The 22,565-nt window shown below is 48.3% G+C and overlaps 1 protein-coding gene and 1 long non-coding RNA gene across 5 annotated transcripts in view; one reads left to right on the top strand and one right to left on the bottom strand.

Moving 5' to 3' along the window:
• Nucleotides 1-1,072: 1,072 nt before the first annotated feature.
• LOC135920775 (uncharacterized) lies at nt 1,073-5,404 on the bottom strand. The gene is made up of 3 exons (XR_010570305.1): nt 5,212-5,404; nt 4,291-4,394; nt 1,073-4,079 (listed from the first exon to the last, which is right to left on the bottom strand). It is a non-coding gene; the product is annotated as an uncharacterized lncRNA (long non-coding RNA).
• Nucleotides 5,405-7,114: 1,710 nt separating this feature from the next.
• gek (serine/threonine-protein kinase gek) overlaps nt 7,115-22,565 on the top strand; it is a 309,659-nt gene continuing 294,208 nt past the window's right edge. For all 4 annotated transcript variants that reach the window (XM_065455026.1, XM_065455025.1, XM_065455028.1 and 1 more), the window contains exon 1: nt 7,115-7,935. In XM_065455026.1, coding sequence (XP_065311098.1) covers nt 7,737-7,935 — 199 coding nt within the window. In that variant the 5' untranslated portion in view covers nt 7,115-7,736. The remainder of the gene's footprint in view (nt 7,936-22,565) is intronic.

Genomic DNA, 22,565 nt, shown 5'->3' with positions numbered 1-22,565 from the left:
TTATTTTCCCTTTACCTGGTGATGTACCTTTACACTGGGTAGCGCCGAGCGATGGCTTCTAACAACTTATTGGACCCCATCACGAACGCTCACGAAAGAAAAAAAAAAAAGAAGAAGAAACCGTCGTGGTTGCTTAGTGGCTATGGACGTGTTGGGCTTTCAAGCACGAGGTACCGGGATCGAATTCTGGCCACAGCGGCCGCATTAAGATGGAGGCGAAACGCGAAAACACCCGTGTACTTAGTTTAAGTGCACGTTAAAGAACCCCCGGTGGTCCAAATTTCCAGAGTCCCCTACTACGGCGGGCCTGATCAGATCGTTGTTTTGACTCGTAAAACTGCATATATATATATTTTTTTTTAATAGCAAGGTATTGGCAAAAAAGTGAAGCGCCACCTCCTCATCGCAACTGCACCCGGCAGTCAATTAACAGCCACGCGCGCTGCGAAGACTCTTTTCTACGTTTTGTTAGAAAACTATCGCTCGGCGCTTACCCAGTGTGCAGGTACATAACAAAGTAAAGGAAAATAAAGCGCAGTTTCCTGTCCCCACGGTGCAAGAATATTATAATATTCTTACACCGTGCCTGTTCCTTTGCATGTATGTTTTCCGGCATTCCTGCGTGCTTACATACGCGGCAAAAAGCACGCCTGCGCTAATCATGACGCTAGCCGACGCTTGGAGCGAGCGACATAGAACCAGTGCGACGAGCAGGCAGGCCAAGCATGGAACAGGCCAGTGCCTCCTCTAGAGCCACTGAACAGGCACGCGCACACCATAGAATAAAGAACAACTTTAGAGAAGGGAAACTGTACCTTCCACAGTGGTTCGAAAATAAGAAGCGGCAGCGCATGGAACTTAGTGGGGAACCCGACAGATGGCGCTACTTAAACAAGAAGCGGAAATGCTTTTTTTTTAGTACTCTATTCAATATGGCCGCTTTACAGCGGTGGCGTACGCTGGGTACGCGCCGTGTTCGCCTCGCTGGCTTTGCGGCATGCCTCAGCTGCCGCGTACTAATGGCCAGGAGACTAAAGAGCCTCTACTGACGCCCATACAAACAAGCCACAAGTGAGTGAACAGGACGTGCGACTTTATTGGCAGAATAAAACCAGTGCACCTTCTCATACAAGATCAGAAATAAAATTTGCATGTCGAGATGCGCTGAAACCATTAACGCGAGCTCGTAAACTGCTCACTTTCGTCGCCGCACATGGCGATCTGGTAACGAGCGACAATCAGTAGCGCAAGTAAATTGGGCAGTGCACCACCTGTTTGCATTGGCAGTCGCCGTAACTTGCATTGCGAAGCAATCGGGTGACGCAAGGCATCTGCTGCCGCAAACAACACAGCGACATGGACTAAAAGGCATTTTAGCGTTCCCGCCTTTCCAACCTGCACGTTTCTTTTTGTTCTTTCGGGGGCCGCTAATGTGCAACACATAGTTGGTGCCCCACATTCTCCATGTGGGCATCACCATTTTGCAGCCACTTTTGCAGGCCTTTCCACCCATGTGGCTATCAACTTCGGACCATGTAATAACGTGTGCTGTCTCCGCTCACGCCACATCACGGCCGATGAAGGCCCACAAGCATAATCGGCCGGCGGCTGCAGCAAGAAATGTCGAATGGGGAGAGCACCAATTACGGTGCATGTAAATTGGGAGTCTTTGTCGCTGTGTGGACTGCAGGAGCAGATGGTTACCTCGGGAGACTGTTGCCCATGCAGCTAACCTGGTCGCCACATCGAAGAAACATAACATGGCGACCATTATCAAATTAGACTCTGCATTCAATCACCGCATAAGGTTCAGACAATACACCCCACATTGGCTAAGATCCACATGACAACAGTGGGCATTCACGCACTACAAGTTGCATACAGCACATTCAGCTATCCGACTTCAGGCACAGTGCTTGCCTACGTCGCACATGGTGGTCTAGTAACGAGTGACAACCAGTAGCACAAGCAGATTGGACAGTGCCCCACCTGTTTGCAATGACAGTCACCGTAACTTGCACTGCAAATCAATCGGGTGACGCAGGCACCTGCTGCCATAGCCAACACAGCGACGTGAACTACCTGGCATCCTAGTGTTACCTCCTTTCCTACATGCACGTTTCTTTTTGTTCTTTCAGTGGCCACTAATGTGTCGCTCACACTTGGTGTCCCACCTGCTCTCAATATGGATGTGGTCTGTTTTGTGGGAATCGCCAATTCGCAGCCACTTTTACAGGCCTTTCCACCCATGTGGATATCAACTTCATACACTTCAAACCATGTAATCATGTATGATAGTCTCTGTTCACGCCAAATCATGTACAAAGAAGGCCACAAGCACACTTTACCCATGGCTGCAGCAGGAAAGGGCAAACAGGGAGCACCAATCACAGTACATGTAAACAAGGAGTTCGTGTCACTGTGTGGACTGCAGGAGCAGGTGCTTACCTCGAGAGGCTGTTGGCCAATACAACTAAACAGGCTGCCACATCCCAGAAATGTAACATGGCAACCATGACCAAGTGGGACAACATTGAAACAAGATTATGTAATCAAATCACTTCAGCATACTCTAACATAACGCTCAATCTATACATTGGCTGCGATCTACATGACAACAGTGAGCATACACGCACATGGGCTGCTTGCGGCACATTTAACCGTCCGACTGTAGGCATAGCGCTTGCCTTCGTCGCACACTGCAGTCTGGTAACAAGCAACAACCAGCAGCACAAGCAGATTGGACGGTGTGTCCCACGTGTTAGTATCGACAGTCGGCGTTGAATATGAGCAACTTGCATTGCGAAACAATCGGGTGACGCAAGCATCTGCTGCCACAGCCAACAGCGACATGGAGTGCCCGGCATATTAGCGTTACCGCCTTTCCAACCTGCATGTTTCTTTTTGTTCTATTGCATGCCACTAATGTGTAACTCACACTTGGTCCGCCACATTCTCCATATATGGACATGGTCGGTTTTGTGGACATAACTATTTTGCAGGCCTTTCCACAAATGTGGATATCAACTTCATACACTTAGAACCATGTAATTATGTATGAGAGTCTCCGTTGACGCCAAATCATGGCTGAGGAAGGCCACAAGCAAAATTTGCACACGGCAGCAGCAGGAAAGGACGGAACGGGGAGCACCAACCACGGTGCGTGTAAATTCGCAGTCTATGTCACTGTGCAGACTGTAGGAGCAGGTGCTTGCCTCGAGAGACTGTTTCCCAATGCAACTGACCAGGCTCCCACATATGAGAAACGTAACACGGTGACAAGTACCAAGTCGCACAGCGCCGAAACCATATTCTGCAATCAATCTCTTCAATGTAGCTTGCACAAAAACACAGGCTGTCGAGCAAGAATAGCAATCCTGAATGAGACTAGGAATTCAATATGGGAATGAGAAAGCTTGCATTCAAGAAAGAAGCCACTCTACCTTGCAAGCATTGAAAGCCAAAAACATTAACAAAAGTTAAATGCTACATAGCACACAGTGTAAAGGTTAATGCAAGACACACGCCAATGCCGCATCAGCTATTTCAGGAGAGGAATTGCACATGGCAACATACACTAGAAAGAACTGCTACACATATGTTATGCTACTAGACAGTGACTGGCATTAAGTATGAGCAAAGAATCGGTTGACCTTTAATGTTTGTATGAGGAATAGGAATGATCTCTAACAAAAGTGTGGAATGAAGAAGCGTGCATTCATTGAAACAAAATTATACTTGGCAAGAATTGGCAAGGCCAGGGAGCTCCCTAAGGAAGGGCAAGCTGACAGAACACTCTTAGCCAGCGTCGTCTGTGCTTGTTCAGAGGTTGCAGGTACATCTGAAGACAAATAATTTTTGTTGTTGATGTACCTGGATGACTCGGCCAATATCCGTGCTGGTGGAATGATGGCGTAGGCTCTTTTCACTCTTGAAACAGTCGTCCGTAGACTTGATATCTCATCCAAATAATTCTGGAATGGCTTCTTTGTTCGTGGTCTTGTGAATTCAGCTCCAGCCCCTTCCTGTTGGTGTAGATGGGGGCTCCCGTGATGACCAAGATGTACTTGGCACAGACTCTGTTGGGGCAAAACAATGGCACATGAGATACAGCAAAGATTATCCAAACTCATGTAATGTTTTCTTTTATGTTCGAACTAATTATGCTGAACTGTAAACATGAACAAATGTTCATATCGTCTGCTACAAACAAATGACATGTATCTCAAGACTAGCAAGCCAATACAGCATATATCAGGCATATTTATTTCTGAACCAGGTGTTGTTTACCTTGTAGTAGCAGCCAAAGTCCACCTTGTTGTAGCAGGCAGCAGCTTCTGTTTAGTGCATGGAGTGTGTTGCTTTATACTGGTGCCATCCTCATTACTGCATGTCTGGAACAGAAATTTTGACTGCATCAGAAATTGAATAAGCACAATTTTGCAATATAAAATGCGAAACGGTGCGACATATACATTGCAACGGTTTGTGACTACAGAACACATGCAAATGTACACTGTTTGTTCTAGGGCGCTTAAGCAGCATGGTAAATAAATATGGTTACTCTCCGTAAAATCGATGTCTGCGTAACTACAATGCATGTCAACAGCTTAAGTATTATTAAGATCACAAATAAGAACATTTGTGCGCTCGTTTATACACTAGAAGAGATCACACTGCTGATTTCACAAGCAAATAGATGAAAGACGTGAAGCTATTAGAATTGATGCATTCTTTTTGTGCATGAACGTGATGCACCGCTTCACTACTGCAAAAATAGATGTCCTGAGGTAAGCCAAACTGAACAGCAAGAACATTTGGAACCAACAGGTACGAAATATGGGTGAATTATCATGCGTGCAACTGTTTAGTACATTAAATTCAAGCTTCAGTTTATCAAAAGGTTATTCGGTTCTGTGAACGAAAGAAGTTGCCGGCGGACTCGAAAAAAAAAATATATTGATAAGGCAACTCAGTCACTTATGGCTACGGCTAAAACGAGATGAAAAATGTGACGCGCGTTCCGATATCGTTTCTCTTTCGTGAATGTGTGCATAATGATGGTCTCGCAACTGAAAGTTTATTTCGGAAACAGCAACGGAGGGTCCTGACTGCCCTTATGTAATGCAGCATCTAGTTCGTTAACTTACCTCCGCCTGTAAGTTAACGAGACGAATAAATTACATAGCGATTGAAGCATAAACGACTCACCGGTATTGCTGTCCCCAGTCGCAGCTGGACCCGGCTCCCATTTCGATGCAGACGTGTTCCACATGGCTCACGACTTAAACCTAGCTTTCAGGCTTACACCCCAAGTTAAATAACGTGAGATATCGAAGCGCAATAAACTGGTGTTAGCACAAATTAACCAACCAATGTACGAACCAAGGAATCCGTACCTGCCGTGCACGCAAACATACCGGTAAAAATTTTAAATCCAGGCCAGAGGTCACGTGGGAGGTCGATGATGCTGAACGCTATTTTGCGTTTAAAATGACAAAAAACAACAAAGTTGGTAATGAAAAGTACAATGTAAAATTAGGAATTATACTTTTGTAGTCTTTATCATGCGATAAAAACGCTTCGTTTACTGTTGAAGAAAGTTTGAAGGTTAAAATTGCGCTTACTACGGCGCCTCTAGCGGGAGATAATGCGCTCAACGGGGAACCTTTTTAATTGTTGTACTATGCCTGTTTCTTTAGCAGCGCCGCGTGGTCGATTTTTTCGCCCTCTGTGGCCATTTGTTGAACTTGAGAGTGTGCCACCCCTCGGAACTTCGAGCGCAAGCACGTATCGAGTCGCGCCAATCCAAAGAGTGGGAGCGAGCGCCGCCACTTCACTAAGCGCAAAGTTGGTTTTCAGCCATAGAGTTTCTAAATAAATGTATACTAATATGAAATTCTATGGGCTCAACACTACCAACACCTTAATTAAGTTCACAAGTGTAGCTGTGGTATGCGTACTAGTTATTCAGTGGAAAGTATTGCCGATCAAATCCGTCACTGAGAGAGACCAGAGTCGACTTTCGTAGCGTTTGCTGCGGGCTAACGAAAAATTTTAAAGTTATTTGCAGCACCCTCGGCGCTTCCCTAGGCGTCCACTAGACCTACACCCCCGTTCTAGGATTTTAGTAAACTCTACTACTGGATTGTAAATTTTGAATTTCCAATCTTAAAGGCTATGATTTTGCTGGTTGAATGCGTATGCGAGTCAATTGATTTTGTGAGCCGAAAAGGTGTCATATACGTCAGATTTCATGGTGAATTCGGCAAATCACACCGGGGAATTTGGTTACTTTAGTGGAACCGTGATTGGAAGAAACGGCGCATCGGGGCGCCCGGTGCGATAGCGATTTGCCGAATCCACAGGCCGAATCGTCCAAATCTACGCCCTGTCCGCGCTATGGCCACGCCTCATAAGGTGGCGCCCTCTAGAGTTAAAATTTGAATCTTTAAAGCTGTGCTAGGGTAGGGTGGCTAGAAGGGCCTTCTAGCCACTGGCTAGCTGTGCTCTTACTTGTTCTCGGCCACTTTGAAAGGATTTTGGACACGCAAGGTTTTAGACGCTAGCCTGAAGCGCTAGCCTTTCTCAAACTTACATTTTTCCGAAATTTACGTATAGATAAGTTAAATGTCGTCATTAAATAATTACACAATTTTTGCGATAGATTCTACCATAGGTGTTCCAAATTTAGCGCCCCTTCTCTAAATCATTATCATATTTATCATCAGCTTATTTTTATGTTCACTGTAGGATGAAGGCATCTCCTTGTAATCTACAATTACTACTGTTCTAAATAAACAGATGCATATCTTGAAGGCTATGCTTTTTCTGGTTGAATGCGACAGAAGCGATTGCGTAAACCAGAATTACTTCATACACGTTGGGTTTTGAACATGACCAATTTCCCACACGTTCGAGTATCGTGTTTTTTTTTCAGGTTTTTCACTCCAATCCTGCCACTTTCTTGCTTTGTACAACAAATTTAATTAATAATTAGTTCATAACCAACCAACAACCATTTTCACTTTCGTTTTCGAATGCAGCGTACTCTATTGGCGTTTTTCTGAAGCTTACAATCCCAACGTTCTGCACGAGAGATCCGCCATTGGCCGAGTATGCGGATGGAAGCAGCGGCTGCGCGAGTGAGTGCGCGTAGCTTGACAGGTTTAGCAGTAGCATTTTCTTTTCAGCTCTGCTTCGTTAGATATATTATTTTTATAATGGCGTAGGCAAGCCCGCGATTTTAGTTTAAGAGCGCAACTCCTCGGCTTTATTGCGGGTCTACGTGCTCTCTCAACAAGGCTATCCGAACACACCAACACGGACGACTCATCTCGTTTACGCTGCCCACACCTCACAGGCGCTCGGTCTTTGCGTGCGGCGGCCACTAAGCCTAAGCGGGCGTGAAGTGCGGTTTTCTTGTGTGTGTGGTTTTTGTGCGTCGTGTGTGCGTGGTGTATGCGTCGCGCTCGCGATGTTTCCCTCGGGGCTAGATTGAACGCATCATGTTCCATCGGCGTCACACAGACGGCGTTTGTGCGTGGCCGTGAGCTCCGATATTGTGCCGTCTCCGGAATGCCCGCATCTCCAGGGGGCCAGCGAGTGTTTGTCGTCTGCGTCCGAGTCCCCCTGCGTACAGTCGGGGCGGTACGGCGCTTCGCATGATCCGGATAAGCGATCGGCTGAACGCTAACACAGCTTCTTAGAGTTTGGACCATCGTTGGTGAGCCGCTATGTCCAAGCGGACGGACACCCGCTGTCCGGACGACCGTATCCGCGAGTTGGAACAGATGTTCCTGGGCGGACCGGTGTTGGTCAGCGGCAAAGCATTCACGGTTGAAGGTCTCCTGGACGTGTTAATCGTGCTGTACGATGAGTGCTGCAACTCTTCGTTGCGAAAGGAAAAGACCATGACCAACTTCGTAGAATACGGTGAGTGGAACGAGTTTTTCCTAAACAGTGCCTATTCCGTCGCGCTGGCCGGCGTGCCTTGCGTCACTTTGCCTTGCTAACATTGCAGTTCTGAAATAAGCGTAAGCATTACATACGTTTCTTACGACGTTTCTGGCACGACCGTCTTGGATGTGAAAAGCGACCTTTCGGTTCTCGCTTCAATCGATCCTTTATGAACGACGCTTGCTTGTCCATTGTGCTGCTCAATTAGCAAGCAGGTGCGAGCAGTCGCTCGGTACAGTTCACCAGACAATATAAGAGTGCGGCTTTTGGACCGATCGGCAGTTGGCGTACCGGTCTCGCTCGATTCAACCCGCCCGCTCGCAGCTTGAAAAAAGCTCTCCGGGCATCCCCAGAGCGGAACCGTCTTTCGCATCGTGCTGTCTAATTTTAGCCATTCAAGCCGCTGCCGAGAGTCCGCGGGGGTCCTAAATCTGGCCGTAAACAACGACCTTTGGCGAGAGGCCCCTGCGAAGTTCGTTGGCACCTTGACGGACGGACGTCGAATGTTGACATCTCGTCGCGCGGTTACCCTGACGACAGGTGGTTGTGTCGCTGATAGTCGTTGCGAAGCTTAGTGAAAATAATTTAGGGCGCTGCAGCAGAGAATTTAAGCGCTCACGCCCGACTGTGCCTGTCAAGTATGTCAGAAATAAATGAGGTGCTGTCATTGTTTCTTTTTTTTTTATATAGGACGAGGAGTGAATAAAGAAACTGTCATTTACGAGACGAACATCGCACGAAGCTCTACTTCACCCGTTCTTAATGCACATTTTGTGTCTCGATACAGAGGTATGTGTCGTGACGTCGTAGATGAGCAGCACTGCTGGTAGCGGTAGTGGATAGAGACAAAAACGAAATTAGTAGCCTTCATTCTGGACGGTAATCTAGGTTTACATTCGTGTATCCTCTCGTAAGTGACCCATCGTGTTCCCATGACCTAAATGGACGTTTATCGCTCCTGTGCAAATGGGAAGTTGAACCCCGGAAACGCCGTCTTCAATCACCGCTTAATGTTTTGGCATTGCTTGTGCGTGTGTGTTTTCGTTCCAAACGTGGTGCCAGATTTCTTTACCGGCATACGTTGCTCAAGATTTTGCTCGTGTGTATGTCTGTTTTCGCTGCAGTATCTCGCAGAAACGGCGAGCTCAACAAGAAAAATGGCCTGTTTGACTGTTCGCGCACACCGTCTGAAGAAGAACGATTTGCGATTACATCTGAACGCGTGCGAATCCAAACTGGACTGCCAGTTCTAGATTAAAAAAAAAGAAATCAGAACGGTTCAAGTGCGGTCTGGTGTAAAATCACGTTAAGCATCAATCAATCAACCAATAGTTTGGAAGTTTATTTAACATAAATAGGCTGTACAGTTACAATGTACACACTTTTGGGACCTAACAAATTTGTTGAAGGGTCCCTACCGTATAGGAAGAACACTTCTGTGGGAGCTGCTATTTTTAGTGCGTAATTACATAAAACAAAAGCAGCTGAAATATGTAAGAACGTACAGGAGCAGAAAAAAAATTTAGACGATTAATTGTCGATTTTCATGTTACATCGTCAAAAACATTTTCAGAGGAAAAGAAAAAGCAAGGTTGTGTGCCTGCATCCACACTGTTGTGCATTGCCAGTAATTGATTGCTTTAATATTTTAAGGAATGTCTGCAATTTTCATAGTAGCTCTTCATGTATAATGTTTCCTAATCGTATAATGTCAAAAATAAGAGGCGTATTTTGACCAATAACCTTTCCGGAGTGTTTCCGGTCCAGCACGAAAGGGCCACTGTAGGTTAGCTACAGGCCTATTAAAAAATACACATTTTTAAGAAAGGCAGATATATTCATTTAACCAGCGACACTATGTCCAAAAGCAAGAACATGGACAGCAACCGCGAAGAAAATAATTTGTGCTGCTTGATTACAGAGGTGAAACTGTTTACGAGCAAGCTCAAAGTTTATGGCAGTTTTTATTTCTATGGGCACAAATTTACAGGTTTGCGCACGGCAAGGTTGTGACTGGTGTTGCAGGAGTCGCAGGGCGATATCGTTGCGACGATAGACCCAGTTTTTTTACAAGTACTGCTCCAGCAGGGCACATGTAGCCGGCAAAGATTGCCTAGTGTACAAAGAAGCTCCAGCAGGCTTTTCTGCACACATTGCTGCAACTGGGAAGACTTAAATTGCCATTAGTTCCTCGTCTAATAGGCAGACGTGGGAACTTAAATATGTTATTAGGAAAGGAAGAGTTGGTGTAAAGTATCTTGTGTACTAAACAAGCTAACTTATAAGTTCGTAACGTTGTAACCGAAAGCACACACAACTGATTAAATAGGGAGGGACTTGGATACTGTCTGGAAAGAGGTTTCGATTTGGGTGAATTGGAATTGCGAATCCATGGCAGAATATGCCCACAGAATTACACAGAAATCACGAGAAAGAAACCACAGAGGGTCGTCTTCCAACTATTCGCCAACATGTGCGTGTTTTTGCATTCATCAATCCGATACGTTTCTTTGACACCTGTCATCGCACGTATTTTTCCATCTGGTTGATTGGCGGTCTTATGTTGTTTTATTGAGGTCATGAATGCAATATGTCTGCATGCTTGTGAATAAGGATTAGCTGAAAGACACCGCTGTGTCCATTTTTTTTTTTCGTTACAATGATTTCTGGGCAATTATGCGCTGAAAGCCTGCCATGGGCTGGAAACAACGTAATAAACACGCGACGTAGAGGACAGGCGTACCACAAACGTCTTACGTGCCCGTGCTTATTGCGCTTTTTTGCAAGAATCCGGACGTTAATGGCTGAACAGGCGTAACCTTTCTACTGCGTCCACGACCGTGCAGCGGCCGTTCCAAACGCGCCCGTTCGATGCGCTGGCTGTGGCTGCAGGCAGAGCAGGCTCTCAACTTCGCCGTCACCGGATCCCTTATCGCTTGGGAACGATCAGCGATGTTGCGGCATCCACCAGGTGCTTCTGGACATGCGAAACGCGGATAGCGAGCTATCTCGCATTCGCATCTTCCGTACAGCTCACGGAACGGAATAACGAGCTCATTTGGCGCACCCGTACGGCATACGCTGCCGTGAGAACGCCCTGTCTCATCTGCGTAGTGACAACTGTGTCACTACGCAGATGACCAAAGACCAAGCTCTCGCCGTTGTTACAGGCCGCAAGGGCGAGGTTGTACGGAGAGAAGGACCGCGACGCCGTAGGCGCGTGTCCGTATGCGACAAGAAGCCAGAACGTTGCCGTTTTCGTCGCAGTTTCGATTTCTCGAACAGTGTGACGCGAACACGCGGTGTGGTGTTTCGGTTTCTTCACTCGTGTGACGCCGGCGTCCAGTGATAATTATTCCGCCACCCGTGTTTGCATTAACCGCGGAAATGATAGTTTATTTACATCAAAAAGTTGATGTGCGTGATGCTGGCTACTAGCAGAGAAAGGCTGCGAATGACAGCTTAATTGTGACGCGAACCGCTACTAGCCGATTGTATATGATCCCACTAATGTAGAAAAATTGCCAGGAATAACAGCTTGACGCTCGTAACCCTTCAAAAAAAAAAAAAAGTTGGGAAAGACTAAAACGATCACTTAGCTATCTTAAATTCACGCCGCTTAAGGTAATGCCACTTTACGTAGAAAAATAAGCTGCCTAGGCTATTTGTTTTGTAAGGCCCGTGAGTAGGCCATACGCAGTTTTGCACATCTGAACGTTCCGTGATTCAAATTATGTCGAGTAGAATGTTACGTTGCGTCGTCTTATTAACATCACCGCCTCGTTGCTTTCTTGAAATACTCAACACGTCCTTTTCTTTGCTCGCAGATGACAGCAAAGGGATGCTTTCGTCGTCTTTCCTTCAAACGCACGAAGGGGAAGCATAGCTTGGTGCAATGTCAATTACTGCGTTGCTCTTGAAATTACAATTTCACATCTGCGCAGCGCTATTGGGGAAGTCAAATTCCGCCATGTCGTGAGGCCTGGTTGTGCCATAATGCCGTCATTTCAGAATTACACAATACGGTGACGTCCAATATAGCACCATCGGCCTGTATGGCATATATGGACAACTGGCTAAGCGTTGTCGCAGATGCAGCCACCTAAAAGTGCACGGACAGGCCGCTTAAAGGCACATTAACGAGAAACACTGAATCAGTTTAGTTTCATAAAGTTTTGTTTCAAAAGCTCGATTTCCGATAGTATCGCGGCGATAGGTTGAATGGGAGAGAAACTGAGTCATAGTTATAATTTTCTTTTTTCTTATAAATTTCATGTCGAAATCTCATAGCAGTAAGTGTGACGTCACTCGTTCTAAAGTATCCTGTCTTATCCGAGCCGTTGTGGTGCAGCACAGGTTCTCTAAACGACTTCGGTCCTTTGGCGTGCTGCACCGCGCGGCGCATTTCTGTTCTCCCGCGCAGGACCAGCCGGGCCCGAAGGAGCCCAGCGCGCTCGCGGTCGGGTGACGTAAGCAGAACGTGGCCTCGAGGGCTCTGCGTTCGCTGCAGCGTCCCAGTTTCGGTTTCGCGCGCTCTGGCAGCCGCATTTCGTCGTGCTGCAGTTCCGCGGATAATAGCATTTCTTTAGATCCACAAGTTCATGTGGTTTGTACGGAGAGATTGCTTAAAATTCCCAATTACGACGAGCCCGCTGAAACAAAGTTTGAAAGCCACGTAACGCACCTTTGGTGATTGCCGACTAATTAAACAGCATCACCCGTCACCCCGCGGTCGGCACCGCTGTCGGCGTGTCTCCGAAGGAACGCTCTATCGTTTCGAAGGCGCAGTGTTTAAATACTACTTGAACGTAGAAACACCGGTGTGGTAAGTGATAGCGTTCTTCATTCGCGGTCTCGCAACATCGCGGCAGTCGGACGTTCCCGCAGGTACACCACTGCTGAAATGAGCTCGCCTTCGATACCGATGTATTCTTTTTTTTTGTCGCCAAAAAGAGAGGATTGCAGGCGCGATTTAGGACAGGAACGGTCCATCTGGGTCGCTAGTGCAACGCATCGACGGCCGCCGATCCAATTTGCCGGGGATTAATGCAGTGGCGGCCGACCCTTGTTTAGCCGGCGGCGCATCTTCTTCGCGAGCTACTGAGTGAGCTCGGCGTTGCTTGCGCGCGGGAGTGGAGTTAAAACTGCGCTGCTGGTTTAATTGCGCCAGCTGTGCAAGCGACAGGTCGAGGGGCTCGTGTTAGCCGTGGAAGGCCCGTTTGAGCGAAGCTTTGTAGGCACTGTGCTGTAAGCGAACGATTGGATACATATTCGGGCCCCGCAGGTGTGGTTAATCCAATTAGCGGGTGCGCCATATAAATGGCGCCGCCGCCTCTTGCGAGGAACGCCCACCCTTCTTGGCCCCCATAGAGTGCGCGTACGAGCATGCAGCGTGAAAGGGAGTCGTCTATGCACGCGCGCGTGGTGCTTCTCTGTGAAGTTACGGATCCACCGTGCGAGTTGCAAGTCTGCAAGACTCTTGTCCAGCTGTCTAATATACCTTTGGCACTTCCACAGTGGCCTCTATCGCTCCGCCCTCGTTGCCTCTGCGCTGCTTTGGAACGTTCAAATAGGTCAGCCAACGACTCAAGCAGCCCCTGACGCTCAGTTCAACCGCAAAACGAAAGGAAATAAATATCCACGGCTGGTGTCGCGGAGGAAAGTGTCACCATTGTGTCGTCTAACTGTTCTAACCTAATGCACGAGTAGGCGTGTTACTCTTTGTTTTTGCGATTCCCCCTTTACTCAGTGGCCGATGCAGGGCCCCTAATGTGTTTCTAAAGAGATAAACCTAACGGGGACCGTTTTCACGAGGATTGCCACGCGTCAGCAGGTGAGCGCGGTCCAAACCACAGTGGACGCACCGAGTTCGTGTGGCGGCTGTGCCCCGCTGACGCAACCCGCCTCGCTCGTTTGCGTACGGGTCGCACGCACACAGGCACGCGCGAACTCGGCCGCGGCGGACGCGCTGGTGCCGCACAATACGCAGTTCGCCTGCGTTGGCTCGCTCGTCGGCGGTAAACACTCCTATTGCTATCCAATGGCGCGATAAAGTCACATCCTTGGTTTCGAGTGTGGCAGCACGCATGTATACGTACGCCGACACGTTCTCGAGTCGTGGGACCCCTGTCGTTCGCAGACGCTTTTAGCAGCGATAACGGGACTTTGTTATAGGGTAACGGGAGCCAGAAAGGGTGATGTCATAGGAATGGCCTTAGCACGAACGTGAGAGCACGCGCTCTCTGAAGCAATGAGAAAAAAAAAATTATTTCGACGCTTGATGCGAATTTTACGTTGGGCAGGATGACTGCGCAACACCACCAGCTAGACGGGCCCATACCACCTATATATTAAGTTATGTACATTCTATGCGCGAGAGGACGCTACTGTTAGCTTGATTGGCTGCTGCTTCTGATCATCACTGTAGCGTATGAATATTTGTTTGTTTCTAATAAATTGTACATTACGTAATTGCTTTCCTTCGTCCTGGTCCACCCTACGTCATAATGATGATGTATGTAGCTTATGGTGTATCCGACGAATCGTTGCGTAGCGCTCCGGCATCGCATCAAAGGTAACACAGCAGCGCTAATCAAGCTTTACTGCAAGCTCAAGTAGGCTTCAGTAGCTCGGCCAAAGCTTGATTATCTCTGATAGGTTGATTTTTGCTCGTTATGCAGCTTTAAGCAGTCCTACGTGATCTTGATAGCATGAATGAACGAAGTCAATAATGGGATTTTACGTGCCAAAACTATGTTTTCATTATGAGGCACGCCTAGTGGGGGATTAATTTTGACCACCGGGGATCTTCGACGTGCCCCGAATGCACGCGACATGGTCGTTCTTGCGTTTTGCCCTCATCTAAATGAGGTCGTGATTTGAATCCGCGACCTTTTGCTTAGCAGTGCAACACCATGGCCGCTAAGCCGCCGCGGCGGGTATTTTGGCAGCACATCCAGATCGTTCTGAAGCGGCGAGTCAAATGGTATGCGTTAGCCCTCGCGAAAAGGGAAGACTCACGTTCTAGGTTGTACAGCCTCCCCGGGCGGCGAATAATTCTGTCCATTGATAATGTAGTTCCGCCGCATTTTCTGGATCTTGATAATCATGAACGCGTGCAACAGCTGCAGAACGGTTTCTGAATTTTTAGTTCTTCAGTGAGTCAGATATGAGAACACCAATTATTCCATGTCAAGATTACTTGGAAAGCACCAGGCACTTGGAAAATGTGTCGGACATAATACACTGAAAAACAAATTAAAGAGCTGAAACCGCAACATGACACACTCGCACCGAGAGCCCACGTTACATACAGTTCTTTATACTAAAGCACTTGACAAATTTGCGGCACACGTCCAAGCTGAAGTGTGTCATGATGTGCGCGATACGTTCTAATTATCATTATTTTCATCGGCACTCCTGCTTTTGATGCTTTATCTTAGCGTGCACAATTGTCACACAGCAACCGAAAGGGTCAGACCGCTGAAAATGAAATTCAGAACGCGCTCGCCTCAGTCGTCTGTGCACAAATGCGTGGCCTGTGCACCAGAAAAGGCCCGGAAATATCGCCCGCAGCGACTCTTGGAATACGGTCCCCTTTTTCTTGCCGGTACGGAAATACAGTTGTCAACGGAAGGTGTTGAAGACGGCTCGCCCGTTCAGTGTAAACCCCATGCAAGCGATCTCGCACGCGACAGTGACAAGCGACGCGATGGAGATGCCTGTCGCGTTCGCTCGTCGCCTACAAGTCGCACCTCGTGCGAGCAATGACTTCGATGGATGGATGGATGGATGGATGGATGGCGGCTATACCCTTTGTAACGGGCGGCGGCTGGCGCCACCTAGCCTTTTGTCCCCCCCCCCCTCCTATTTTATTATTATTCTTTTTTTTTGCCCAACCTAGTTTTTACTCCCCCCCCCCCCCCCAAGATAACTATCTAAAACAGTAGAGGAAACATTTTGTCCCCGATTTATGTTATTATCTATCCCTTGACTTCCTCCACCAATCCTCTAGCCTCCCCTTCGTTACTGCCACTCTTTTCTCATCTATTTGCCCTCGTTCCCCGGGAAAACCTAATGCCCCTTCCATATCTGCCTCTGTTCCCTCTGCCTGGGTCGGGCGAAGGGCTGTGCATCTCAGCACTATATGTTCAGTGGTCTCCATTTCTGCTCCGCAAGCTGCGCACCGAAGGTCCACGTCTTCAAATTTATCCCTGTATGTTTTCGTCCTCAAAACCCCCGTCCTAGCCTCGAATAATAGTGAGCTGCCCCGCGAGTTATCAAATAAGAGCTCTCTCTTAATCTCCTGTTTTTGTGACCTATACATTGATAGCGATGGCTTTCCGAGCATTCTTTCTTCCCACATTTTTCTTTCCGTCTCCTTCACCTCCTTTCCCACACTAGAACCACTTTGGATCCCCTCCCTCGGCTGTAGGTATCTATTCCTCAGCTTCCTCGTTCGGAGTGTCCACTTTGTGTTCAAACTTTGTTCAAACGACGTCTCCCCCAGTGTTGCCGGTATGAGGGCAGCAATATAGGCGCCAAAACTAGCGTGACGCGTGCTTTATTAGCTTAAGTTGATGTGTTTTACTGTAAAAAGCAGCATAAAATATTTTTTAAAAGTCTTGCGGTCTTATCCTTACACGTATAAAAATCCAATCGTTTGCTCGTTCCGTGCGACAATCGGAATTACTTGAGTTATGTGCATCCAGTTCCGGCTTCGCGCTATTGGCTATTCGCTCATAGCACTTCCGGGCGACGAGCGACGAATTCTAGATTTGCAGCGCCGAGCGATCGCGCGACAAGACCGAGCGATCTGTTCACGCGACGGCGCGATCCGTCGCTCGAAGCCATCGCTCGTCGCTGTCGCGCACAAAATCGCGCTCATGGGGTTTAGGCTTTCGTCATCTTGGCATTCCGGAAAATGGGAACCGACAAGCCAGTGCTGGGTGGCCGTTGTCAAAACGTCGCTGGTTCATATTTAAAGAGGTGCGACGTAAACAACTTCCAAGTCCCGTCGTTTCGGTTATTAGGTCATATACTGGCCCATTTTTTGCGTATACCCCTTGCTTTCCTCGTTCATCATGAATTTGGTGTCGCCAGATTTAACCTTGGTCTAACTATTTCGGTTCATTGTACGTTGGCTTCGTGCAGTTGTTACGTGACTGAAATTCGAGATTCTCGGTTTTCCCGATTCTTGTGGTTGCCGGTTAACCTCGTTGACACCGTGTTTTCTCCCTCTAAAGGCAGCACGCAGAGCTTCTCAGTAAAGTCGAACGCGAAATTCTGCACGAGGATTGCGCTGGCTGCATAGCACACGGCGGCCACGTCGTCGTCGGGGCTGGTCCATTGTTGAATCCTCTCGCACGCTCTCCACGCCGCCAGCAGGAGCGGCCAGCCGAATCGCCTCGATGTTCGGCCCAGGGCCAGCCACGCCGGTGTGCCGTCAACCTCGTTACGGCCACTCGACGCAGCAGACCGGCCGGCCGGGGTGGCGGCCGAGTCCCTCTGCGCCGAGCCCGGTGAAAGCGTGGCGAAAAGGGGGTCAGAGAAAACCACGGAGAAAACCGACGGCGGAGTGCGTCTCGATCGGTCTGCGCAGACTCCGCCTGCGCACAGGAAGCGGCGTGACACGTGCCCACCACTGGGCGGCCGGCAATCGGTGCACCAGCGATGCGAGGTACTGCGGCCGTAAGGGAAGGTGAGCGGGCAAGTCGAGCGCAGGTGTGGCAGAATAAAGAAGACGAATAAAACGGTGAGAGTACAGCATCGAGGAAAACAAAGATCGCGTTTCGGGAGTGCGCGTGCCGAGACTGCAATGCGATTCGATGCGATTAGCGCTCGTCCTGTCGCTTCCTCCGTCTGTGTCCCTGTTATTTGCGCTAGTCTTCTGATTAATGATGTCACACCGACTAGCCCAGCTTTCTGCCTTGACTGCAAAGACGTTCGTGACATCACACAGGCCGTGGGAGCAAGGCGCTGGTTTGGGACACTTGATTGGAACAGACTAGCAACGTAGTCAAAGGACGAGGACAACGAAAATGACGGGACAAACGCTAAATTCACAGGTCGGGTTTGGTTCCCTTCCCCCTCTGTTCCTTTTGTAATGAGGAGGAGACGACTCACCACTTTCTTCTATCTTGTCGCCACTTTACTGCGGCAAGAAAAAGATTGTTGGAAATACCTTTTGAAGAATTTGCCTGGACTCGTCGGAACCTGCTATTCATTCGTTCGGGGCGCCCACATTGGGATTCAGCCACAGGGGATCCTTGCTTCTCTATCCAAACATTTCTTACAGAATCCAAACGAATGCCCTGCGGAGTTCAATATTTTTGTGTACTTTTAAATTAATTATTACTCATTCGGTATGACTTTCCTGATCTTATTTTAACAGATGATTATACGCTATTCAATGCTAATTCCATAGATATTCGGAAATTTATGCTCCATATTAATTTGAAATAATCCACCCATTTCTTGGCCAATCCCTCATCGTGGGTAGGAGCCACACACGTGATAGGCAACAACAACGACGACGATGACTTCCGCACTTTTTTTTTTTCGCAGTGCGTGGAGTCCCTTAGACAAAAGTGAAAAAGCAAAAAAAAAAGCAATGGTTTCTGTTTGCAAATGTTGAAGAAACTGTGAACCCAAGCTTGTGTGCTGCTGTGCTGTTGGCAGGGGCGGAAACATACTGACAAGATAACGGAAGCCGCTAAAATGGAGCGCTACGACAAATGCCTTATCAAGAAAAGAGCTAAAATTTTTAATTTCACGCGTGGAAGCCACGTAACATAAGCTAAGACTTCGTTTTGTTTGTGTGTTGATGGTTCTGCTTGGTTGATTACTTGTGGTTGTTGTATTTGCTTTCTCACTCTTATTCTCTCACCATATATATACACCGAACAAGCTATAGTTATATCGAAGTCAGTGCTCACCCTGTCTCTTTCTTTGTCTTTGCGTTGTTAATCTGTTACAGGGTGTCACGGGAGCAGCGGTTTCGGCGCCAATATTCACACAGGGAAGCATGGCTCTCATTTTCTCTTCGAATAATCGACTTTTATTTGTTTACTTTTTCACCACTGAAATCCAAGTGACACTTTTGAAAGACCAAATTGACCAGTCCAGACTGGTTTATCGTTTGCCATCGATATCCATTTACCACCTGCACCGTGGCCCGAATCGTTCGTCCAGGTGTTTCACTCAGCGCAGCGTGTTGGCGAGTATTCTGCCTGGCGCATAAGAGTCGTTCTTTCCGTTTCCTGTGCCGAACACAGACTCTGCCTCACAGCCGGGTACACGGCGCCGCGGGAGTGCGTGGCCGAATCGCAAGGACGTCGTGCGTAACGCAGCTGGCGATCGGCTCGGTACGTGAAGGCCGTGGCGTCGTCTTGCGTTCGTCCCTAATCCGGTGTAATCGCCGAAGGTGTGCGGCTCGGGCAGCGTTTTTTGCCGTGACGGGGAAACCCGAGTGTCTCGATGTGGCGATAATCACCGTGGGGAGTTTAGTGTCCTGCGAGTTGGCAAGTCGTGAGGCTCGGCGCGTAGTGGCGTTAGCGCGTGGTTACCATTTTTTTCTTCGCGCGGTGTGCAAGCTGCGCTTCCTGGTGGCCTCTCCCACACCTTGGCTTCTAAGCAAGTCTTTCCTCCTCCACCTTCTCCTTCATCTGCATCGGGACTATCACCACCACCATCGTGTAGGACGAAGGTCACTCACTCTGGCGAAAACTTCTCGTTGTCACCAAGTTCAGCTGAGCCCAACTTGTGCCCTTCATTTTCCTCATCTCACCGTACAACCTGCCCTACGCCGGCCTTGACATTTTTTCACGCCTGTCTGTTGCCGTAGCAGAGCGCGGGCGACCGGTGGCCGAATTCACAGCGCTTTTTAATTGTAAGCGCTGATTGGACTGCCGGCGTCGCTAATAAATGCATATCCGGCGTCGCGACTGACTGGCGCCTGCTCCTGTGAATAATTCTGTAGCGTAACTTATTCTTTTTTTTTGTGACTACGTGTTTTTTTGTACACACATTGCGTCCACATTTCTTTCTTTTAATCTTATCTTCAGTGTCATGTTCTTGAATTCGATTTCATGCTGCTATCCTTTAGCCTTCATTTAAGCAATAATGACATTGATATTTATTGCTGCTATATATAAAAAAAAAGGAAGAACAGAATTGCTAGAGCTCTGTCCGCGCATGCAACTGTCCTGAGAGAAGGCAGCGTTCGCCGTTGCGGCCCCAAGGAAACAGTCGGCAGTGCCACCGGTTTGGCTGCTAAAGAACCATGCAAGGAAACGGGCAGTGAGCAGGGTCACCACCAGTGAAGAGCAAAGGGCATACGGTGTAGGGAGCTTCAGCGACATGCCTAATGCGGAATATATAGGAAACGACAGGTTCAGTGTACAGTTGGTGCCAATAAGTGTTGCCATCAACTTTTTCAAAAATTGAGGAGCCATTCCTCTCTGTGAGGGTGGATGATCAGCGAAGTTGTAGCACATCACACAGGATGAGACAAGGGTACATGCACTTATTTTATTCATTTGGTAATGGTAGTGACGATAGCTTTGTGATTACTGTGATATATACAGATTGGTTCGGTTACAACCTTAGACAGAATCTTGGCGAAAGTTAAATCTTTGGACGATCGTTGTCGTGTAGTTGGCTGGGTTAGATTGGTGTGCAAAACGAGAACAAGGTAAAAGCGGTAGCCGACGTTTCGACAAGGGGAGTTATCTTTTTCAAGGTGGGTGGTTGGTGCAGCACTTGAAACCGAATTTTTCTAGCACAAGCTGAGTGAACCATTTCATGTCAGGTTTTGATATGTCCGCATTGAAGTCTCCGTCGATGATCACAGGGGTAGTGTCATCGCGGCTAACCCATGCAGACTGCGTGTTCATAAACTTCTCGATATCACACTTGGGTGTGCCTGGATATATATATACGCAGTAATTATCACAATTCCATCTTTTGTTTGTACGGCACAGACATGGAGGAAGGAAACTGAGGAGAGGCCCCACCCTCTCCGCGCGCTAGGAGAAAAGTGTGGAGGATGTGACGTAGTACGTTCTCCTATTTTTTGCTGATTTTATATTTCTTCGCCGTAGCGGCCACGCCTTTCGGGCCACAATGGCGGCTTTGTTTTGGTTCTGTGCGCTCACACGTGTTGCTCCGTAGGTTTCGTACCGTGGCAAAGGCGCCGTGCGGGCAGGTTTGCGTTGGTCTTCGTGTTTTTTTTCGCTGCGTTATCTGGACCGTGCTCTCCCGGATGTTGCTGTGGCCAGGTGGTACAGGAGGAACTAAAATTCGTGAAATGAACGCGCACGCAACGCTGTACGCAATGTACCGCGCCACGGGAATGGCTACGGACGAAGGAATATCCGCGGGAAATGTCGCCCTCTTTCGCGGAATCATGCTAACGTGCTAACGATTGCTTAGTATTGCTGCAGAACACGTGGGTCCGAGCAGCACGGTTGCGCGCAGCGCGGTGTGGTTTCGCGAGAAATGTAAACAAGAGAGGAGAGCTGGCCCGATAGGCGGAGCAACGCCATGAGCAACGCCAACTTCCGGCTTCACTTTAGCTTCACAAAGAGTGACGTCAGGGCCTCTCCTTAGTTTCCTTCCTCCTCGGGCACAGGTATCCCCATAGTCGGTTCCCCGCAGCGCGCTTAGGGAGCCTACATGTCGCGCGCCACTGTATTCTCCCTCCCTATTGGGGGCGAGGGCTTGCGGAGTCGTCACGCGTCGGAAGCACCACGCTTGCGTAGTACGGGGGATAACGCGGCGCGCTCCTCATAGGTTTTGCTGTCGGCGCTCAACAAGGACACGCCCTCCTGGGTATTTCTGTAACTATTCTCGAAACGAAGGCAATCGGAAAGCACAGAATCGTTTGCAGACATTGTGTCTCCGAATACGTACAGTGTGCGCCCGCTGCGCGCAGTCGCCGCGACGAAGTCTCCCGAACCGGCTTATGGCGTGAAACGTCGCAAATCGCTGAGCGCGAACTATGTGAAGTATGTTCTTATAGTGGGCTGTGCATCTGCATGCATGTCCGCGCACCATGTTTCGCCTTCGCTACTAGCGCGTCCTCGCACCGTGCCGTGAGGCCGCAGCATATGAGCTTTTGACAGTACACAAACAACCATTGTTGCGTGGACGCTACCAGGGCTGTTCAAAAATAATTTCGTTACACCTAGGGACTTCGGCGCCTACAAGGGCGACTTGTGATGACCCGTCACGACGATTCAACCTTCCTTTTATTTCTTCTAAGGTCTCGGACGTTTAAATACCATTTAATTCTGAAGTTGCATCGCAATGTATGCATGTTTATCGGTCTTCACAGCGAACAGTTTTCCCGCTACGTTTTTTTCTTAATCCAGTATACATTCATTGATTGGTGCTAAAACAATCATGAGCATATACCATGCTTTTTTTAAATGTGCTTCTTACCCGTTTCCTTTTCATTACAGTGAACTTGCCAGCATAAAGCATCAACAAGTCCATAGATCAAAGCTTCATGACATTAGCCGGGCAGTGCGCGCTTTCTGCTACTCACCGAACGTCGCAGCCTCGACGTCGTCTTCCTCGCGGAAGTGCTTGCTGCATGGCCG

The sequence above is a fragment of the Dermacentor albipictus genome, chromosome 7 (assembly GCF_038994185.2).
Source record: "Dermacentor albipictus isolate Rhodes 1998 colony chromosome 7, USDA_Dalb.pri_finalv2, whole genome shotgun sequence".
NCBI classification, from domain to species: domain Eukaryota; kingdom Metazoa; phylum Arthropoda; class Arachnida; order Ixodida; family Ixodidae; genus Dermacentor; species Dermacentor albipictus.
The sequence above is the reverse complement of the archived record's forward strand: the minus strand, read 5'-3'. Positions and strand labels throughout refer to the sequence as shown.